This window comes from Neoarius graeffei, chromosome 1, assembly GCF_027579695.1.
Source record: "Neoarius graeffei isolate fNeoGra1 chromosome 1, fNeoGra1.pri, whole genome shotgun sequence".
Taxonomy (NCBI): Eukaryota; Metazoa; Chordata; class Actinopteri; order Siluriformes; family Ariidae; genus Neoarius; species Neoarius graeffei.
The window spans coordinates 108,097,580-108,113,556 of NC_083569.1; the positions used below are offsets into that span (position 1 = coordinate 108,097,580).

Sequence of the window (15,977 nt, forward strand, 5' to 3'; positions counted from 1 at the left end):
AATCAATGCTTCCCGGGAAATCCAAATGCCAAGTTTTTTCAGAGGTGGACCAATTCGCCTCAAATGGCTTGATTTCAACTGATTTTTTTCTGGTATTGCACAAGGTAAAAAAAATTGCACAAAATGCAAAATGTGACACATATTTGACCAAAGTTTATTATAAAATAGGAGAATTACATTGATCTTGCTCCTGAATTTACCCGTGATATGCATTTTAAGAACAAGCCTTTATTTTGTCACATTTAACACGCGTGCGCACACAGCACAGTGGGTTGAATAAATAAATACATTTGTGGTTAAATTACATGGATCTGTGATGACTGTTGGAAAAGAAGAGCAAGGAGGTTTGAGAATCAAGTGGCTATGTAGAATGATGTCTGCAGCACCAGGTAGTTTGAGATGTTGGGGATATCAACAGCTGGATAATTTTCCAACTCTTCGGGAAAAAACCTTCTTTGTTAGCGTGTAAGGATCTATCCCATTGAGTGGTTTCTATATCCACTTCTTTTGAGTGTACTTCTTGGTTTTAATGACTTGCTCATTTGCTGTACACAAACATGGCAATAAGTTCTTGTGTTAATGGATCAGACTCCACTTCTGGATCATTAATCCCTTTTGACTGAGAATACCCCGCATGCATGTTGGCTTCTGGCACATCCATACAGTTTTAAATACAATACCTACACATAAAAACAGTTTGTGTTTGTTGTATTTATTTAATTGCTGGGCTCCTAACTTTAACAGGGAGTGATGTTGCATTCCATTCATACACTTTATAATAAATTATTAGATTCTATTTGAATAGATGAGCCAAAATAATTGGGAATTATTTTTAATGGCCCCCAATTCGTGGCAAGTATGAATAGGTGGGCCTCAGCAGAAAATGTTGAGAACCCCTGTTTTAAACGATGCCAATCCGAGAACTTCTGATCTACACTCCATAACACCAGGTGGCGGTAATGGACCAAGTTGTTTCCTAACCGCCAAAAAAAGAAAACCACAGAAGAAATAATGCCTGGATCACTGCACTGAGCTCTATGTAAAATCTGGAGAGCTCATAGCCTATTCCTCGTTGTAGAGAGGAGTGAAGCCATCTGCCCGCCATATTACCACTCCCATCGCCTGTCTTTGGCTTGTGTTAAACCGGGGTATCAGATCAAATTTGCCCCAAGAAAAGGATCTCCTGACTTTTTCCCCTTTCATTACCTCCTCTTCTTTTCTCAACTTTACCCACATTCTTTACATATCTTTATACCGCTCCCCTTCACTGTTTTTTCCCTTTTCCAGTTCAGTCTCTGGTCTTTTTTTTTTTTTTGTATGGCTCTTTTTAACTAATATAATTTTTTACGGAGATCATTTCAGTTTTTTGCTTATACAGCGTACCCTTCTCTTTCATATATTTCTTCCGTGTGTGTATGGATGTGATATATATGTTATTTACCAGCTGGGAGGTCCGTATCGTGAAATACCGTGACCGAGGTCTTGAAAGTACTGAGCGAGGCCCTCTGGGCCGGGGTCAGTATTCAAGGCTGAGGTCACGGTATTTCACCATACGGACCGACCTTAAGCTGGTAAATAATATATATTTTTTTCTTTAGCAAATTCTAACAGAAAATGAGAGCACCCAAAAGGGAAAACCGAGCCGAGCCGCCATTTTGAATCCTCATTCACGGCTGTAATGCAAATTGCTTCCTCCTCAGTATACAAGTGCACTTCCATGGCAGGAAAAAAACTACATTTTGCCACCTATGTAGTCCCCTATTTATACAAAATTGAGTCATTCAGGATTCAGCCATGTTTTTGCTTGGTGTTAGTAACAGTTAGAGGTTTTTAGCTTTCTCCTGAAATGTTTTATTTTATTTCTTCTTCCTCAGGATAGTAAAACTCGCTTTCGCTGTGAACAGTCGTTATCGCTATCCATGCTGTAAAATTAATGCTATTCTCCTGAGAAATGCTGGCAAAAATTTATAAGATTTTTGATAATCTTATAAATAAATCTTATAAAAAAAAAGATAAATGTTGACAAAAAATGCTACTATGTTTGTTGTTGTTGTGAATGAGCGAGTCGCCGGCGGTCCGTAACTGGGGTCCTTACCGTAGGATACGGACCAGCTCGCCAGCCAATCAGAGCGCAGGATTTGGACCGCGAAAAAATAAATATAGGCTATATATAAGAAATACATGAAAGCGAGCTTATATAATGTTAGATATAAAATTATAGTAACGCAAATATATATATATATATATATATATATATATATATATATATATATATGTTATTTTATATTTAGTTACATATAAATACTCACGGGTGAAACATCCGTCCATAACCTTTGACCTGATGATTTGTACAGTTCACTGCTGCACATGTAGGCATTTTTCTTCTAATTTTTCTCACCAGTTACATTAATAATTTGTCCAGTTTTGTGTAGCTTCCAGGAGTCTAAACGGCAGTTCCGCTCTGCGGTGGGAGTGGCAAGATGGCGGCCAGCAGGCTTCACTCTGAACAAGCCTATGAGCTTTCCTGATTTTATATAGAGCTCAGTGGATCACTGATGTCTGTGTCAAATATTTTACGGCGTGACCAGTGGCCGGGATACAGAGCTTTGTGAAAGAGCGCTTGAGCTTCCTTTTTTTCCAGTTCATCCTTTCTGTAACATCATTAAAGGTGAGTTAATGTGAAACTTCCCACCTGAGCTGTTGGGTTAACAGGTAGTGGAGATTCTGGACTCATGAGTCTCTGTGTTTTTCTTCTTCCAGTGTCCTGATTCTTTTCACCCGTTATAATGAACTCAGAGTCCACACGGCCCTCTTTAGGAAAATCTCCACAGACTCCTCCTGCTGCTGCTGCCTCAAAGGTAAAGTTTATTCATGGGTCTGATTTCTCTTTTATTTTATTTTTAAAACTCTGTGAATTTATTTCTAAATAAGTGATCATTACAGCAGCAGATGCAGCAAGCAGAACCCTTCAGGTCAGGGCTCACACTTTATGTGGCCTTCAGATTATTAATAAAGACATTGATTTCATTTTGGTTTATCAGTTTTGCTTCTCAATCTGGAGCAAGTTTGAGGGTTTGAAAATGACACGAAGTCCCCACAAACCTTCTTTTGGTTTTGTAGAAATACATGCTGCGCTGTAAATACCTTTTCAGTGTCATGGACCAATGGCAATAGCCCCAAAATGGGTGATGCTTCAGGATGAACTTATTTTGGTCTCCAGGCTTTTACAGCCTCCGAGTGATCCGACTCAGAATCAACCAACAATCAAGATGGTTCCAGAATTAAATCGTTAGATCTTGGATTCTTCTCATAGACGAAAATCCAAATGTGGGACGCAAGACACAAATCGTGTGTGTCGTGGAAACTCTCCCAAGCAAAAAATAATTCATAGTCAAAGCAGGAAAGTTGAGAATTTTAATAAATCACTTAACAAAAGCCGAGTCAGTCTGCAGAGTGATCTGACTCCAAGTCACAATTCATCCATTTTTTATAGTGTTCTGGCATAAATCTTGATAAGTATAATGAATTCTGATTGGTTCACACATTTCAACATTCTAGGACCTTGTCTCCAGTAATATTTTCAGCATGGCATTGATGTTTGTTTGTTTGCTTGTTTGTTTTAAAGATAAATTTCCAAAGCTATACTGCACTATCCAAGGATTCATCCCAGTCTCGTGCTTGCAATATTTCCAAGACCAGCCTGAGCTAACTTAAAATATTAATCTAAACAAGGCTTTATTCTGGTTTCACACATGTTTTCAAGGTTTTCAACAAAATATAATTCCTTGACCAATCTATTTTCGTTTCTCATCTCATTATCTCTATCCGCTTTATCCTGTTCTACAGGGTCGCAGGCAAGCTGGAGCCTATCCCAGCTGACTACGGGCGAAAGGCGGGGTACACCCTGGACAAGTCGCCAGGTCATCACAGGGCTGACACATAGACACAGACAACCATTCACACTCACATTCACACCTACGGTCAATTTAGGTGGGGTTTACATTAGACCGTATCAGCGGATCATCAGATTAACGTTTTTAAAACGATTAGCATGCACACAGCAACACCAATACACGATTCGCGTGCACACAGCAACACCAATACACGGATACGCTCGGCTCCGCAGGCATCCTGCGCTCCAAATCACTCCGCCCTGAACAGCGAGTGCCCTCTGGAAGGTGCGCACTCTGACCCTGCGCAGCTCACAGAGCGCACGAGTATAGTGCACAAGCAGTGATTCGGGACTGAGCCGCTGTGTGTGTGTGATCCCAGCGCATATCACTTACCACTTGCAAGTGGAAGGATGGCAAGCCTAAAGACAATCATAACTACACAATGGGCAGTATTTGCATCAGTATTTGCAGTATTTTCATACTTTTATACTCTTTAATGAAAGGTGATACAAGGCGGAAGTCCGCGCCATTTTTCAGCAGTCACATCACATGACCAACGCCAGCGAATCAGGAAGGTGGATGTCACAGTGACGTTGTCCAATGACAACGCCAGCTAGAGCTCAGCACAGCGTATCCGCGTATTCTCAATGTTTACACAGCACCGGACCAGACACGATCTAGATTGAATACGTGGACCCTGGCGGATTCCCGTTTCCCGGTGTTTCCAGGCGTTTTAATGTAAACGGACAGTGCATCCGTGAAGAAAACGAGACAGATACGGTCTAATGTAAACTTGGCCTTAGAGTCCCCAGTTAACCTAACCTGCATGTCTTTGGACTGTGGGGGAAACCAGAGCACCCGGAGGAAACACACGCGGACACGGGGAGAACATGCAAACTCCGCACAGAAAGGCCCTCGCCGGCCACGGGGCTCGAACCCGGACCTTCTTGCTGTGAGGCGACAGTGCTAACCACTACACCACCATGCCTGATCAAACTTGCACCAAGAAAAGTATCTCCTGACTTTTTTTTCTCCCCTTTCATTATCTCCTCTTATTTTAGAGGCAAGCTGCTACAGATAATGGATGTGAGTGTGAACAACCATTCTCACTCACATTCACACCTACAGTCAATTTAGAGTCACCAGTTAACCTAACCTGCATGTCTTTGGACTGTGGGGAAAACCGGAGCACCCGGAGGAAACCCACGCAGACACGGGGAGAACATGCAAACTCCGCACAGAAAGGTCCTCGCCGGCCACAGGGCTCGAACCCAGAGCTTTTTACTGTGAGGCGACAGCGCTAACCACTACATCACAGTGCCGCCCGTTTTCAAGGTTCTACAACAATATAATGCCTTGACCAAACTATTTGTCATTTCTTTTGAAGTAAAATCAACTTCGTCAACTTTTTTTTTTTTTAACTGAAAATCAACATGACTGGCTTTGAGTCAAAATACAGTCATCATAAAACAAATTATTGCTTGTGTGATTACATCAAGGTATGTGTGTGGTTACATATATGCAGATAAAACAGTGGTCTCAGAGTTTAGGGGAGTAAAAGGGTACGAGGCAGAGAATAGGAGGGTACAATTAAAAAGATTGAAGCCCTTCACCGTGAACCACAGGTGAGAAAAATGGAAAATTTGGGTTATGAGACATAGTTTCAAGGCATTTGGGGAGAAATTTCTAATTTATTGTCAACAGCAAAAAAGAGTCTGAAGTGATGGTAATCAATACTAAAATTTTTAATAGAACTGCCATATAGTAACGAATCAAAAAGAAATTTGATAATACAAAACTTTATATATTTTTGATGTTTACAAAATCAAGTAACAGTTAAACTGCTAGCAACCAATACATTATATATGCACTTACATACATGTGCACACATGCATTTTTATATATGCGCGTGCGATATCCCCTTTATATTAAGGAAGTTCAGAGTTCAAACTTTTTTTTTTTCAGATATTTAAGAAAAAATATATGAACTAACTTATCACAGTATTTTCATTTGGCATTGCACTATAAAAGTTATAATAAGTGAATCTGTATTCATCTGACGAGTGACAGTTCTTGCAACAGTAACTGTACAAAAATGAATACGTATCGGCTGCGCGAGAACAGGCCGAGAGGTTGCGCAAGAGCGGACCGAGAGGTTGCGCGGGAGCGAGTCTGCGCGAGAGCGGACCGAGAGGTTGTGCGGGAGCGAGGTTGCGCAAGAGCGGACCGAGAGGTTGCGCGGGAGCGAGTCTGCGCGAGAGCGGACCGAGAGGTTGTGCGGGAGCGAGGTTGCGCAAGAGCGGACCGAGAGGTTGCGCGGGAGCGAGTCTGCGCGAGAGCGGACCGAGAGGTTGTGCGGGAGCGAGGCTGCGCGAGAGCGGACCGAGAGGCTGTGCGGGAACAGGCCGAGTAACAACAAACAACGCAATGCCCCCGAAGAGAGCTCCAACGGTCGAGGAGATTGATGACTGTGGCAGTTCGTATGGGTGGGTGGAGCACAGAGGACGGTAGGACAGAGATCAGGGTTTGGAATAGGGCTTTTATTGCCACACTTTTCAGTGAACAATATTTGTCTCAAACAGATAGACAGACACACACACACACACACACACACACGACAGGCGTCTTGTTCGGGGATGAGCTCCTCTGCTCTCGCTCTCCCTCCTTAAGTAGGGCGCAGTCACTGGGAAGACACACAAACACAGGTTAATTGCTCTCAGGTGTAGTGATTCTGCCACTTACCTTCCCTGACTCCGCCCTCCTGTCACAGACCGGCACTTGACCACGCCCCCGCTGCCACATACCCCCACTGCCTGTCCGGCCTGCAGCCGACTCCCCCCCCCCCCCCCCCCACCCCTTGACGGGAGAGGAAGTCTGCCACGACCATCTGCGCCCCCGGCCTGTGGACCACCTTGAAATTAAAGGGTTGGAGTGCCAGATACCAACGGGTGATCCACGCGTTGGCATCTTTCATGCGGTGGAGCCACTGGAGGGGCGCGTGGTCTGAACAGAGGGTGAAAGGGCGCCCCAGCAGGTAGTAACGGAGGGCGAGGACCGCCCATTTGATCGCCAGACACTCCTTTTCAATGGTGCTGTAGCACCCCTCACACACTGACAGCTTCCTACTGATGTAGAGGATGGGGCGGTCCTCCCCCTCCACCTCCTGGGACAAAACTGCCCCCAGCCCTCTGTCCGACGCATCGGTCTGCAACACAAAGGGGAGAGAAAAGTCAGGGGAGTGTAAAAGTGGCCCCCCACACAGTGCAGCCTCTGAACCTCTGAAAAAGCCCGCTGGCATTGCTCCGTCCACTGGACCGGATCTGGGCCCCCCTTTTTAGTGAGATCAGTCAGCAGGCTGGTGACGTCCGAATAATTAGGTATAAACCTACGGTAATAGCCAGCCAGCCCCAGGAACTGTCTCACCCCCTTTTTGGTCTTGGGCCTTGGGCAGGCCGCAATCGCTGCTGTCTTATTAATTTGGGGATGCACCTGCCCATTGCCCAAGTGGAAGCCCAGATACCGTACTTCCACCTGCCCAATCGCACACTTCTTTGGGTTGGCTGTGAGCCCCGCTCGCCTCAGCGACCTAAGGACGGCCCTCAGATGTTCAAGGTGCCTCGGCCAGTCATTACTATAGATGATTATATCATCTAGATACGCGGCCGCATAAGTGGCGTGGGGGCAGAGGACTCTATCCATCAGCCGCTGAAACGTCGCGGGTGCCCCAAACAGCCCAAACGGAAGTGTGACGAATTGGTGTAAACCAAACGGTGTGGAAAAGGCTGTTTTTTCTCGGGATAGTGGAGTCAAGGGGATCTGCCAATATCCCTTCGTCAAATCCAGTGTCGAATAAAAGCGAGCCGTGCCGAGTCGATTGAGCAACTCATCAATATGAGGCATTGGGTACGCGTCAAATTTAGACACCGCGTTGACTTTTCTATAGTCCACACAGAACCGGACCGACCCGTCGGCCTTGGGTACCAAGACCACCGGGCTGCTCCAGTCACTGTGGGACTCCTCGACGATGCCCATTTCGAGCATGGTCTCAAGTTCTTCCCGAACCACCTTTTTTTTTGTGTTCGGGTAGCCTGTAAGGGCGGCTACGCACTACCACACCCGGGGCGTCTCTATGTGGTGCTCTATGAGATTCGTGCGACCGGGCAGGGGCGAGAACACATCCGAAAACTCGGTCTGCAACTGGGCAACCTCCGTGAGTTGGGTCGGGGAGAGGTGATCTCCACAGGGGACCGGAGAGGTACGGAATGCCAATGCCCCTTTTTGAACCTTTGGCCCCAGCTCCGCCTTCTCCGGAACCACCAACGCCACGGGAACCTCCTCATTCCAGAGTTTCAGCAGATTGAGGTGGTAAATCTGTAGCGCCCCACCCCTGTCCGTTCGCCTCACCTCATAGTCGACGTCCCCGACTCGCCGTGTGACCTCAAAGGGTCCTTGCCACTTGGCGATCAATTTGGAGCTCGAAGTGGGCAACAGTACGAGTACTTTGTCTCCCTGTGTGAACTCCCTAAGGTGCGTACCCTTGTTGTACAGGCGGGCTTGCTGTTCCTGGGCCTGCTGCAAATTCTCCTGGGTTAGGTGGGTGAGCGTGTGGAGTTTTGCACGCAGGTCCATAACGTATTGAATTTCGTTCTTGCTTTGTGAAGGTTCCTCCTCCCAATTTTCCCACAGCACGTCTAGGATGCCGCACGGCTTGCGCCCATATAATAATTCAAACGGGGAGAACCCTGTGGAGGCCTGGGGAACCTCTCGCATTAAGAACAACAAGGGCTCGAGCCACTTATCCCAATTACGTGCGTCCTCGCTTACAAATTTTTTAATGATATTTTTGAGGGTGCGGTTGAACCGTTCTACTAAACCGTCCATTTGTGGGTGATACACACTGGTGCGGCTCGGCTTAATCCCCAATAACCCATACAGTTCGCGCAGTGTCCATGACATAAACGTAGTGCCTTGATCAGTCAGAATCTCTTTCGGGATTCCGACTCGGGAGATGACGCGGAAGAGTGCCTCTGCAATACTGCGTGCTGAGATATTGCGCAGAGGCACTGCTTCCGGGTATCGCGTTGCATAGTCCACCAGAACTAATATAAAGCCGTACCCCCGTGCTGACCGATCTAATGGCCCGACGAGATCCATCCCAATTCTCTCAAACGGGGTCTCGATCAATGGAAGAGGGCGCAAAGGCGCTTTTTGAATGGCCGCTGGATTCACTAACTGCCATTCGCGGCATGCCGTACACCACCTACGAACATCGCCGCGAATCCCCGGCCAATAGAATCGGGCCATTATTCGGGCTAGTGTCTTATCCTGCCCTAAGTGTCCAGCCATGGGATTAAAGTGAGCCGCCTGGAATACCAATTCCCGGCGGCTCTTCGGAATCAAAAGCTGCGTGACTCGCTCTTTAGTTTGAGTGCCCTGCGTCACTTGGTATAACCTATCCTTCATAATTGCGAAGTAGGGGAAGGACGGGGTGGCGTTCGGCTGGAGCGTTTGACCATCGATTACTCTCACTTGGTCAAACGCATGTCGCAGAGTCTCGTCCCGCGATTGTTCTAATGGGAAATCCGTGAGGGATTCCCCAATAGAGAGAGGAGGAGCCGGCGGCTCCTCACTCTGACGCGGAGATGACGTAGACGGCTCTGTGACAGCTGCTCCCGCCAAAGCGACACCGGGACCTCCCCCTGTCAAATGGCAGGACCCACTCTTTACTAGGCGTGTCATTAAACTCCGAAATCCCGGCCAATCAGTCCCCAAAATTAAAGAGTGGGTAAGGCGAGGACTAACCGCCGCCTTCACTATAAATTTTTCCCCTCTGAAAAAAATGTGGACCGACACCAAAGGGTAGCTGTGAACATCCCTGTGCACACACAACACCTTCACCCCCTGTGCTCCCTCCAGTGCCTCATTTTGCACCAGGCTTTGGTGAATTGAGGTCTGGTTACAACCAGAATCCACCAACGCCTGATATGTATCCCCTTGGATACTCACCGGTATGCGATACGCTCCGGCCCGATTGAGGGCGGCCTCTGGCGCGTCGGGGATCCAAACCACCGCGCCCACTTCCATTGCCGTGCACTGCTGTTGAAGGTGGCCCGGCTCCCCGCAGTGCCAGCAAACCGGCCCGGGCTTTCCCTCTGCACCGGTGATCTGGGGCTCACTCACCTGAGGTGGAGGAGAGACAGACACAGAAGGGAGAAACGGGAGGGCACCGCGGGTGCGGCGGGCCGGCTGGGGTGGCGCCGGCCCCCTTGGTGGGGGAATGGGGCGAGGACGGGACACAGGAGGAGGGGGAGAGAGAGAAAGAAGCCATCTGCTGTCCTGCCACTGGGACAGCCACCAAATGGTCCTCCGCCAGCTCCACTGCCTGATCCAGCGACGCCGGGCGGTGGCACTGGACCCACTCCGCGGTTCCTGCTGGCAAGCGAGCGACGAATTGTTCCAGCACCGCCTGGTCGGTGATTTCCTCGGCGTCGCGGTTGTCGGCCCTCAACCACCGCCAGCAGGCGTCCCGGAGCTACTGGCCAAACGCGAACGGCCAGCCGACTTCCTCCAAGCGCAACGCTGCTGCTCTGGGGTGCGCCCCACGCGCTGGAGGATGGCCCGGCGGAGGTCCGCGTAGGCCAGCCGGCGGTCGGCGGGGAGCTGTAGCACGGCCAGCTGTGCCTCTCCCGTTAGCAGGGGGAGGAGGCGCACTGCTCCATCGGCCACCCCGTGGCTTCGGCGACTTGCTCGAAGAGCGTGATGAACGCCTCGGGGTCGTCCTGCGGGCCCATCTTGGTGATGGTGAGGGGAGACGGGCCCGCGGTAGGAGCGCTGGTGGACCCCGCCGATGCGAAGAGGTACCGGAACGCCTCTCGATCTTCTTGTTGGGCCAGCACCAGGGCCTCGAAGCGTCGCTCTTGCTCCTTCCGGAGGGTGACGAGCACCTGGTGCTGGCTTTGCTGGGCCGTGGCGAGGGTGTGGACCAGGTCGGCGAACGGGGAGGACTCCATGGGGCTGCTCGGCTGGTGCTCCTTTTTTCCGGGTTTCAGCACCACTGTGGTAGTTCGTATGGGTGGGTGGAGCACAGAGGATGGCAGGACAGAGATCAGGGTTTGGAATAGGGCTTTTATTGCCACACTTTTCAGTGAACAATATTTGTCTCAAACAGACACACACGACAGGCGTCTTGTTCGGGGATGAGCTCCTCTGCTCTCGCTCTCCCTCCTTAAGTAGGGCACGGTCACTGGGAAGACACACAAACACAGGTTAATTGCTCTCAGGTGTAGTGATTCTGCCACTTCCCTGACTCCGCCCTCCTGTCACAGACCGGCGCTTGACCACGCCCCCGCTGCCACAACGACATTAAAAAATCCCTCGACTTTTTGGGTGAAGAAATCTCTGTTGTCAGGATGCAGCAGAAGACCATCCTGGACTTGGTGGAAGAGGTCAGAGATCTGCGGCTGCAGAACACAGAGAAGGCAAAGAGGATTGTCTTTCTCGAGAACCGAGTGGAGGAGCTGGAGCAGTACACCCGGGTAAACAACATCATTGTGACCGGACTGCAGATAAAACCCCGGACATATGCTGGAGCAGTGGCAAGAGGAAACGGAGAGGAGCAGAAAGAGGAGGATGCTAACTCTGTGGAGCAACAGGTGTTAACATTCCTGCACTCCAAGGGTATAGAGGTAAAAAATACTAACATAGCAGCATGTCACCCTCTCCCACGGAGAAGCAACACAGAAAAACCGGCTGTAATAATATGATTTGCTAACAGAAGGTTTAAGATGCAACTATTAAAGCAAGGGAGGAAACTGAAAGGCTCAGATGTTTTTCTGAATGAGCACTTAAAAAAAAATGCAGATATTGCAAGAAAGGCGAGACTCCTGAGGAAACGGGGGAAAATCCAGAACACTTGGACACAAAACTGTAAGATTTTCATAAAGCTGAAGGGATCTCCAGAAGAGGCCAAGATCCTGGTCATCCGAGATATTGGGGAACTGGACAAATTCTGAGGGAGCCAATCAAAGCAACTTACAATCATGACACAAGGACTGGACACTGGACACAAGAACTGGACACTTTCCTTTATACTGAGCATAAAACACAAGATATGGAAAATAATATTGATCCGGAAAATAATCTTTTCAGCAACATCAATATCAGCTGCCGGTATTATACTGAAAATCAATACAATGCAACAACCAAAGAAGGAAATAAGATATCAATTATTCATTTCAATACCAGAAGTCTGTATGCCAATTTCCATAAAATGAAGGAATATCTCAGTCAGTTTAATACTCCATTCAATATAATAGCCATATCAGAGACTTGGATTAATGATGAGATGGGAGTAGATTTTGAGCTGAACGGATATGAATTTAATTATATAAACAGAAAGAACAAAAGAGGAGGGGGAGTGGCAATATATGTTGATAATAGTTTGGAATATAAAATTAATAACAAAATGACGTAGCTGTTGATGATTGGATAGAGTGTATTACAGTAGAAATATGTTGTGAAAAAATGAAAAATATAACAGTGAGCTGTATAGACAGGTCTCCTGGATCAAGCATAGAAGTTTTTATAGATTGGATGGAAAGTATGTTTATAAAATCTACACAGAAGGTCATGTACATCTGTGGTGATTTTAACATCGACCTCTTAAATCATAAAAACATAAAATGACAGAGTTCATTAACTCAATGTTCAGTATGGGACTGTATCCAACTATTACCAGACCCAGCAGGATCACTTCTCACAGCACCACTTTAATAGATAATATATTTACTAATATCCTGGAAAATAATATAGAGAGTGGACTACTATTAACAGATATCAGTGACCACCTACCTATTTTTAATGTATATTACTGTAATTATAGCAAGAAAAAGGATACTAAAAATTATAAATGTATAAGAGTGAAAACTGAAGAAACCATGATTGCTATAAAAAATGACTTAATGATACAGGACTGGAATGTAGTTTATAAAGAAAAATATGTTGATAAAGCATATGAGGAATTTTTAATAATATTCAATGAACTATATAATAAAAATTGTCCTATAAAGAAATACAGTAATATACATAAATATACAAATAGTCCGTGGGTCACCAAGGGGCTACAAAATGCCTGCAAAAAGAAAAATATATTATACAGACAATTCTTAAAGCATCGAACTATAGAGGCAGAGGAAAAATATAAAAAATATAAAAACAAATTAACTAATATTATGGGGATATGTAAGAAAGACTATTATAATAAATTAGTGGAGAAAAATAAAAACAATATTAAAGGTATATGGACTGTACTAAATGGTATTGTGAGAAATGGATCCAAAACTACAAATTACCTGGAGTACTACACTGAAAATGACAAGACCATAAATAATATGGAGGATGTGGTGAATGGTTTTAACCAATTATTTGTAAATGTGGGACCAAATTTAGCGGCAAAAATAAAGGAACCCGAGACAACACAATGTGGGGACATAGAAGATATGGGGGATAGAAATCCAAGTACAATTTTTCTAACTGCAACTGATGAGGAAGAAATTATCCAAATTGTAAGAAAATGTAAAAACAAAACCTCTACAGACTGGAATGATATAGACATGTTAACAGTAAAGACAGTTATTGAGGGAATTGTGAAACCACTCACCCACATCTTCAATTTATCTTTTCAATCAGGTACATTTCCAGACAAAATGAAAATTGCAAAAGTGATACCATTGTTTAAAACCGGAGATAGACACCATTTCACAAACTACAGGCCTGTTTCTTTACTCCCCCAATTCTCCAAAATACTCAAACTTTTTTCAGATAGACTGGACAAATTCATTGAAAAACACAACCTCCTTACAGACAGTCAATATGGATTCAGAACGGACAGATCAACATCGATGGCACTAATGGAACTAATAGAGGAAATCACAAAATGTATAGACAATAAAAAAAATAGCAATTGGAGTATTTGTGGACCTAAAAAAAGCATTCGATACCATTGATCATAGTACAGGGGTGTCCAAACTGATCCATAAAGGGCCATGTGGCTGCAGGTTTTCATTCCAGCCATGCAGCAGCACACCTGATTTGGCTTATTCAATCAACTGACACACCCACCCTTTTTAATCAAGGGTGGGTGTGTACTCTGCAAGTATTTGACTGTGTGAAGACAGTTCAGTTGATTGAATGAGCCAAGTCAGGTGTGCTGCTGCATGGCTGGAATGAAAACCTGCAGCCACACGGCCCTTTATGGATCAGTTTGGATACCCCTGTCATAGTATATTATTAAGTAAACTAGAAAAGTGTGGTGTTAGGGGAGTTGGGTGGAGCTGGCTGTCGAGCTATCTAAGAAACAGGCAACAGTTTGTGCAGATAGGTGACCATAAATCTCATTTCATGAACATTACATGTGGGGTACCACAGGGGTCAATATTAGGTCCGAAATTATTCATATTATATATTAATGACACGTAGAATTTCGCGAGTACTGAAATTTGTTTTGTTTGCAGATGACACCAATATTTTTTGTTCGGGTGAGAATTTGCAGTGGACTTTAGAGACAATCACAACTGAAATAAATAAACTAAAGCTATGGTTTGACAAAAATAAATTGTCATTAAATCTAAGCAAAACAAAGATCATGTTGTTTGGGAGACACAAAATAGATTGTAATGTAGAATTGACAATAGACAATACTAAGATAGAAATGGTACAGGAAATAAAATTTCTTGGTGTGATTTTTGGATCATAAAGTCTGCTGGAAACCTCATGTAGGATACGTACGAGCAAAACTGGCAAAGTGCTCAGCAATTCTGTGGAAAACAAAACATATTCTTGATTGCAAATCTTTGCATACTCTATATTACTCATTATTTTTGCCATATCTGACTTACTGTGTCAAGTCTGGGGAAACACCTACAAAACCACTCTGCAGCCGATATGTGCAATACAGAAAAGAGCAATAAGGACAATAAACAAAACAGGATACAGAGATCACACAAACCCACTGTTCATAAAATCACACATGTTGAAATTTATGGATCTGGTCAAATTCAGAACAGCACAAATAATGTATAAAGCGAGAAATAATCTATTGCCAAAAATATACAAGGAATGTTTAGTGAGAACGAGGGGGGATATAATCTAAGGGGAGACCTAAATTTTAAACCAAAGGGTCGAATAAATATGAAAAACGTGTGTATCGAGCTGTGGGGTGACTTTATGGAACAGACTGGAGACAGAAATAAAACAAAGTGCAAATATAAATCTGTTTAAAAGAAGGTACAAAAATATTTTTAAACAAGTATATAGAAGAGGAAGTATGTCAATGGAGGATGATGAGGGATAAATAGAATAGAGTTGATTGTTATATTAGAACTAATTTAGTATATGGTATATATGGTATGTATTTATTTATGGGGATAGTTTATATATTCATATTTACAGGGATAGGTATGTAGTAGATATTTATTTTTGTAATTATATATTTATATAGATATTTATGCAGTGTATATATGGTGTATATAGTATATATATTTTTGTAATTATATATTTATATAGATATTTGTGAAGTGTATATATGGAATGTAGTATATATTTTGTAATTAAATATTTATATAGATATTTAGGAAGTGTGTGTGTGTGTGTATATATATATATATATATATATATATATATATATATATATATATATATGGTGTGTAGTATATATCTATTTTTGTAATTATATAGATATTCATGAAGTGTATATATGGTATATTTTTTTCGGTGTATTAATGAAGTTTGAATTTCGGGGTAGTTAAAAAGGGGTGGGAAATTAAAAAAAGTATTGTACTTCTTCCCACTCCTTTTTCGAACAATGTGCGGTGTATTGTAATGTCTGAGCTCTTTATGTATTTTATTTATTAATTTTTTTGTCACTTTCTCGTGTTCTTTCTTTTGTATGTACAAATAGTTACATTTTTTTTATACATGTTCGAAATAAATAAATTCATTCATTCATAAACTCGTATATACAGTTAGGTCCATATATATTTGGACACTGACACAAATTGTTTTTTTTTTACCTGTTTACTGAAACAT

The 15,977-nt window shown here is 44.3% G+C and overlaps 1 protein-coding gene across 1 annotated transcript in view; it reads left to right on the forward strand.

Moving 5' to 3' along the window:
* The first annotated feature begins 2,560 nt into the window (after window positions 1–2,560).
* The window catches only part of LOC132881686 (zinc finger protein 850-like), a 79,320-nt gene continuing 65,903 nt past the window's right edge, over window positions 2,561–15,977 (forward strand). Inside the window, 2 exon segments of the mRNA XM_060914434.1 lie at window positions 2,561–2,668; window positions 2,761–2,858. Coding sequence (XP_060770417.1) covers window positions 2,787–2,858 — 72 coding nt within the window. The 5' untranslated portion in view covers window positions 2,561–2,668; window positions 2,761–2,786.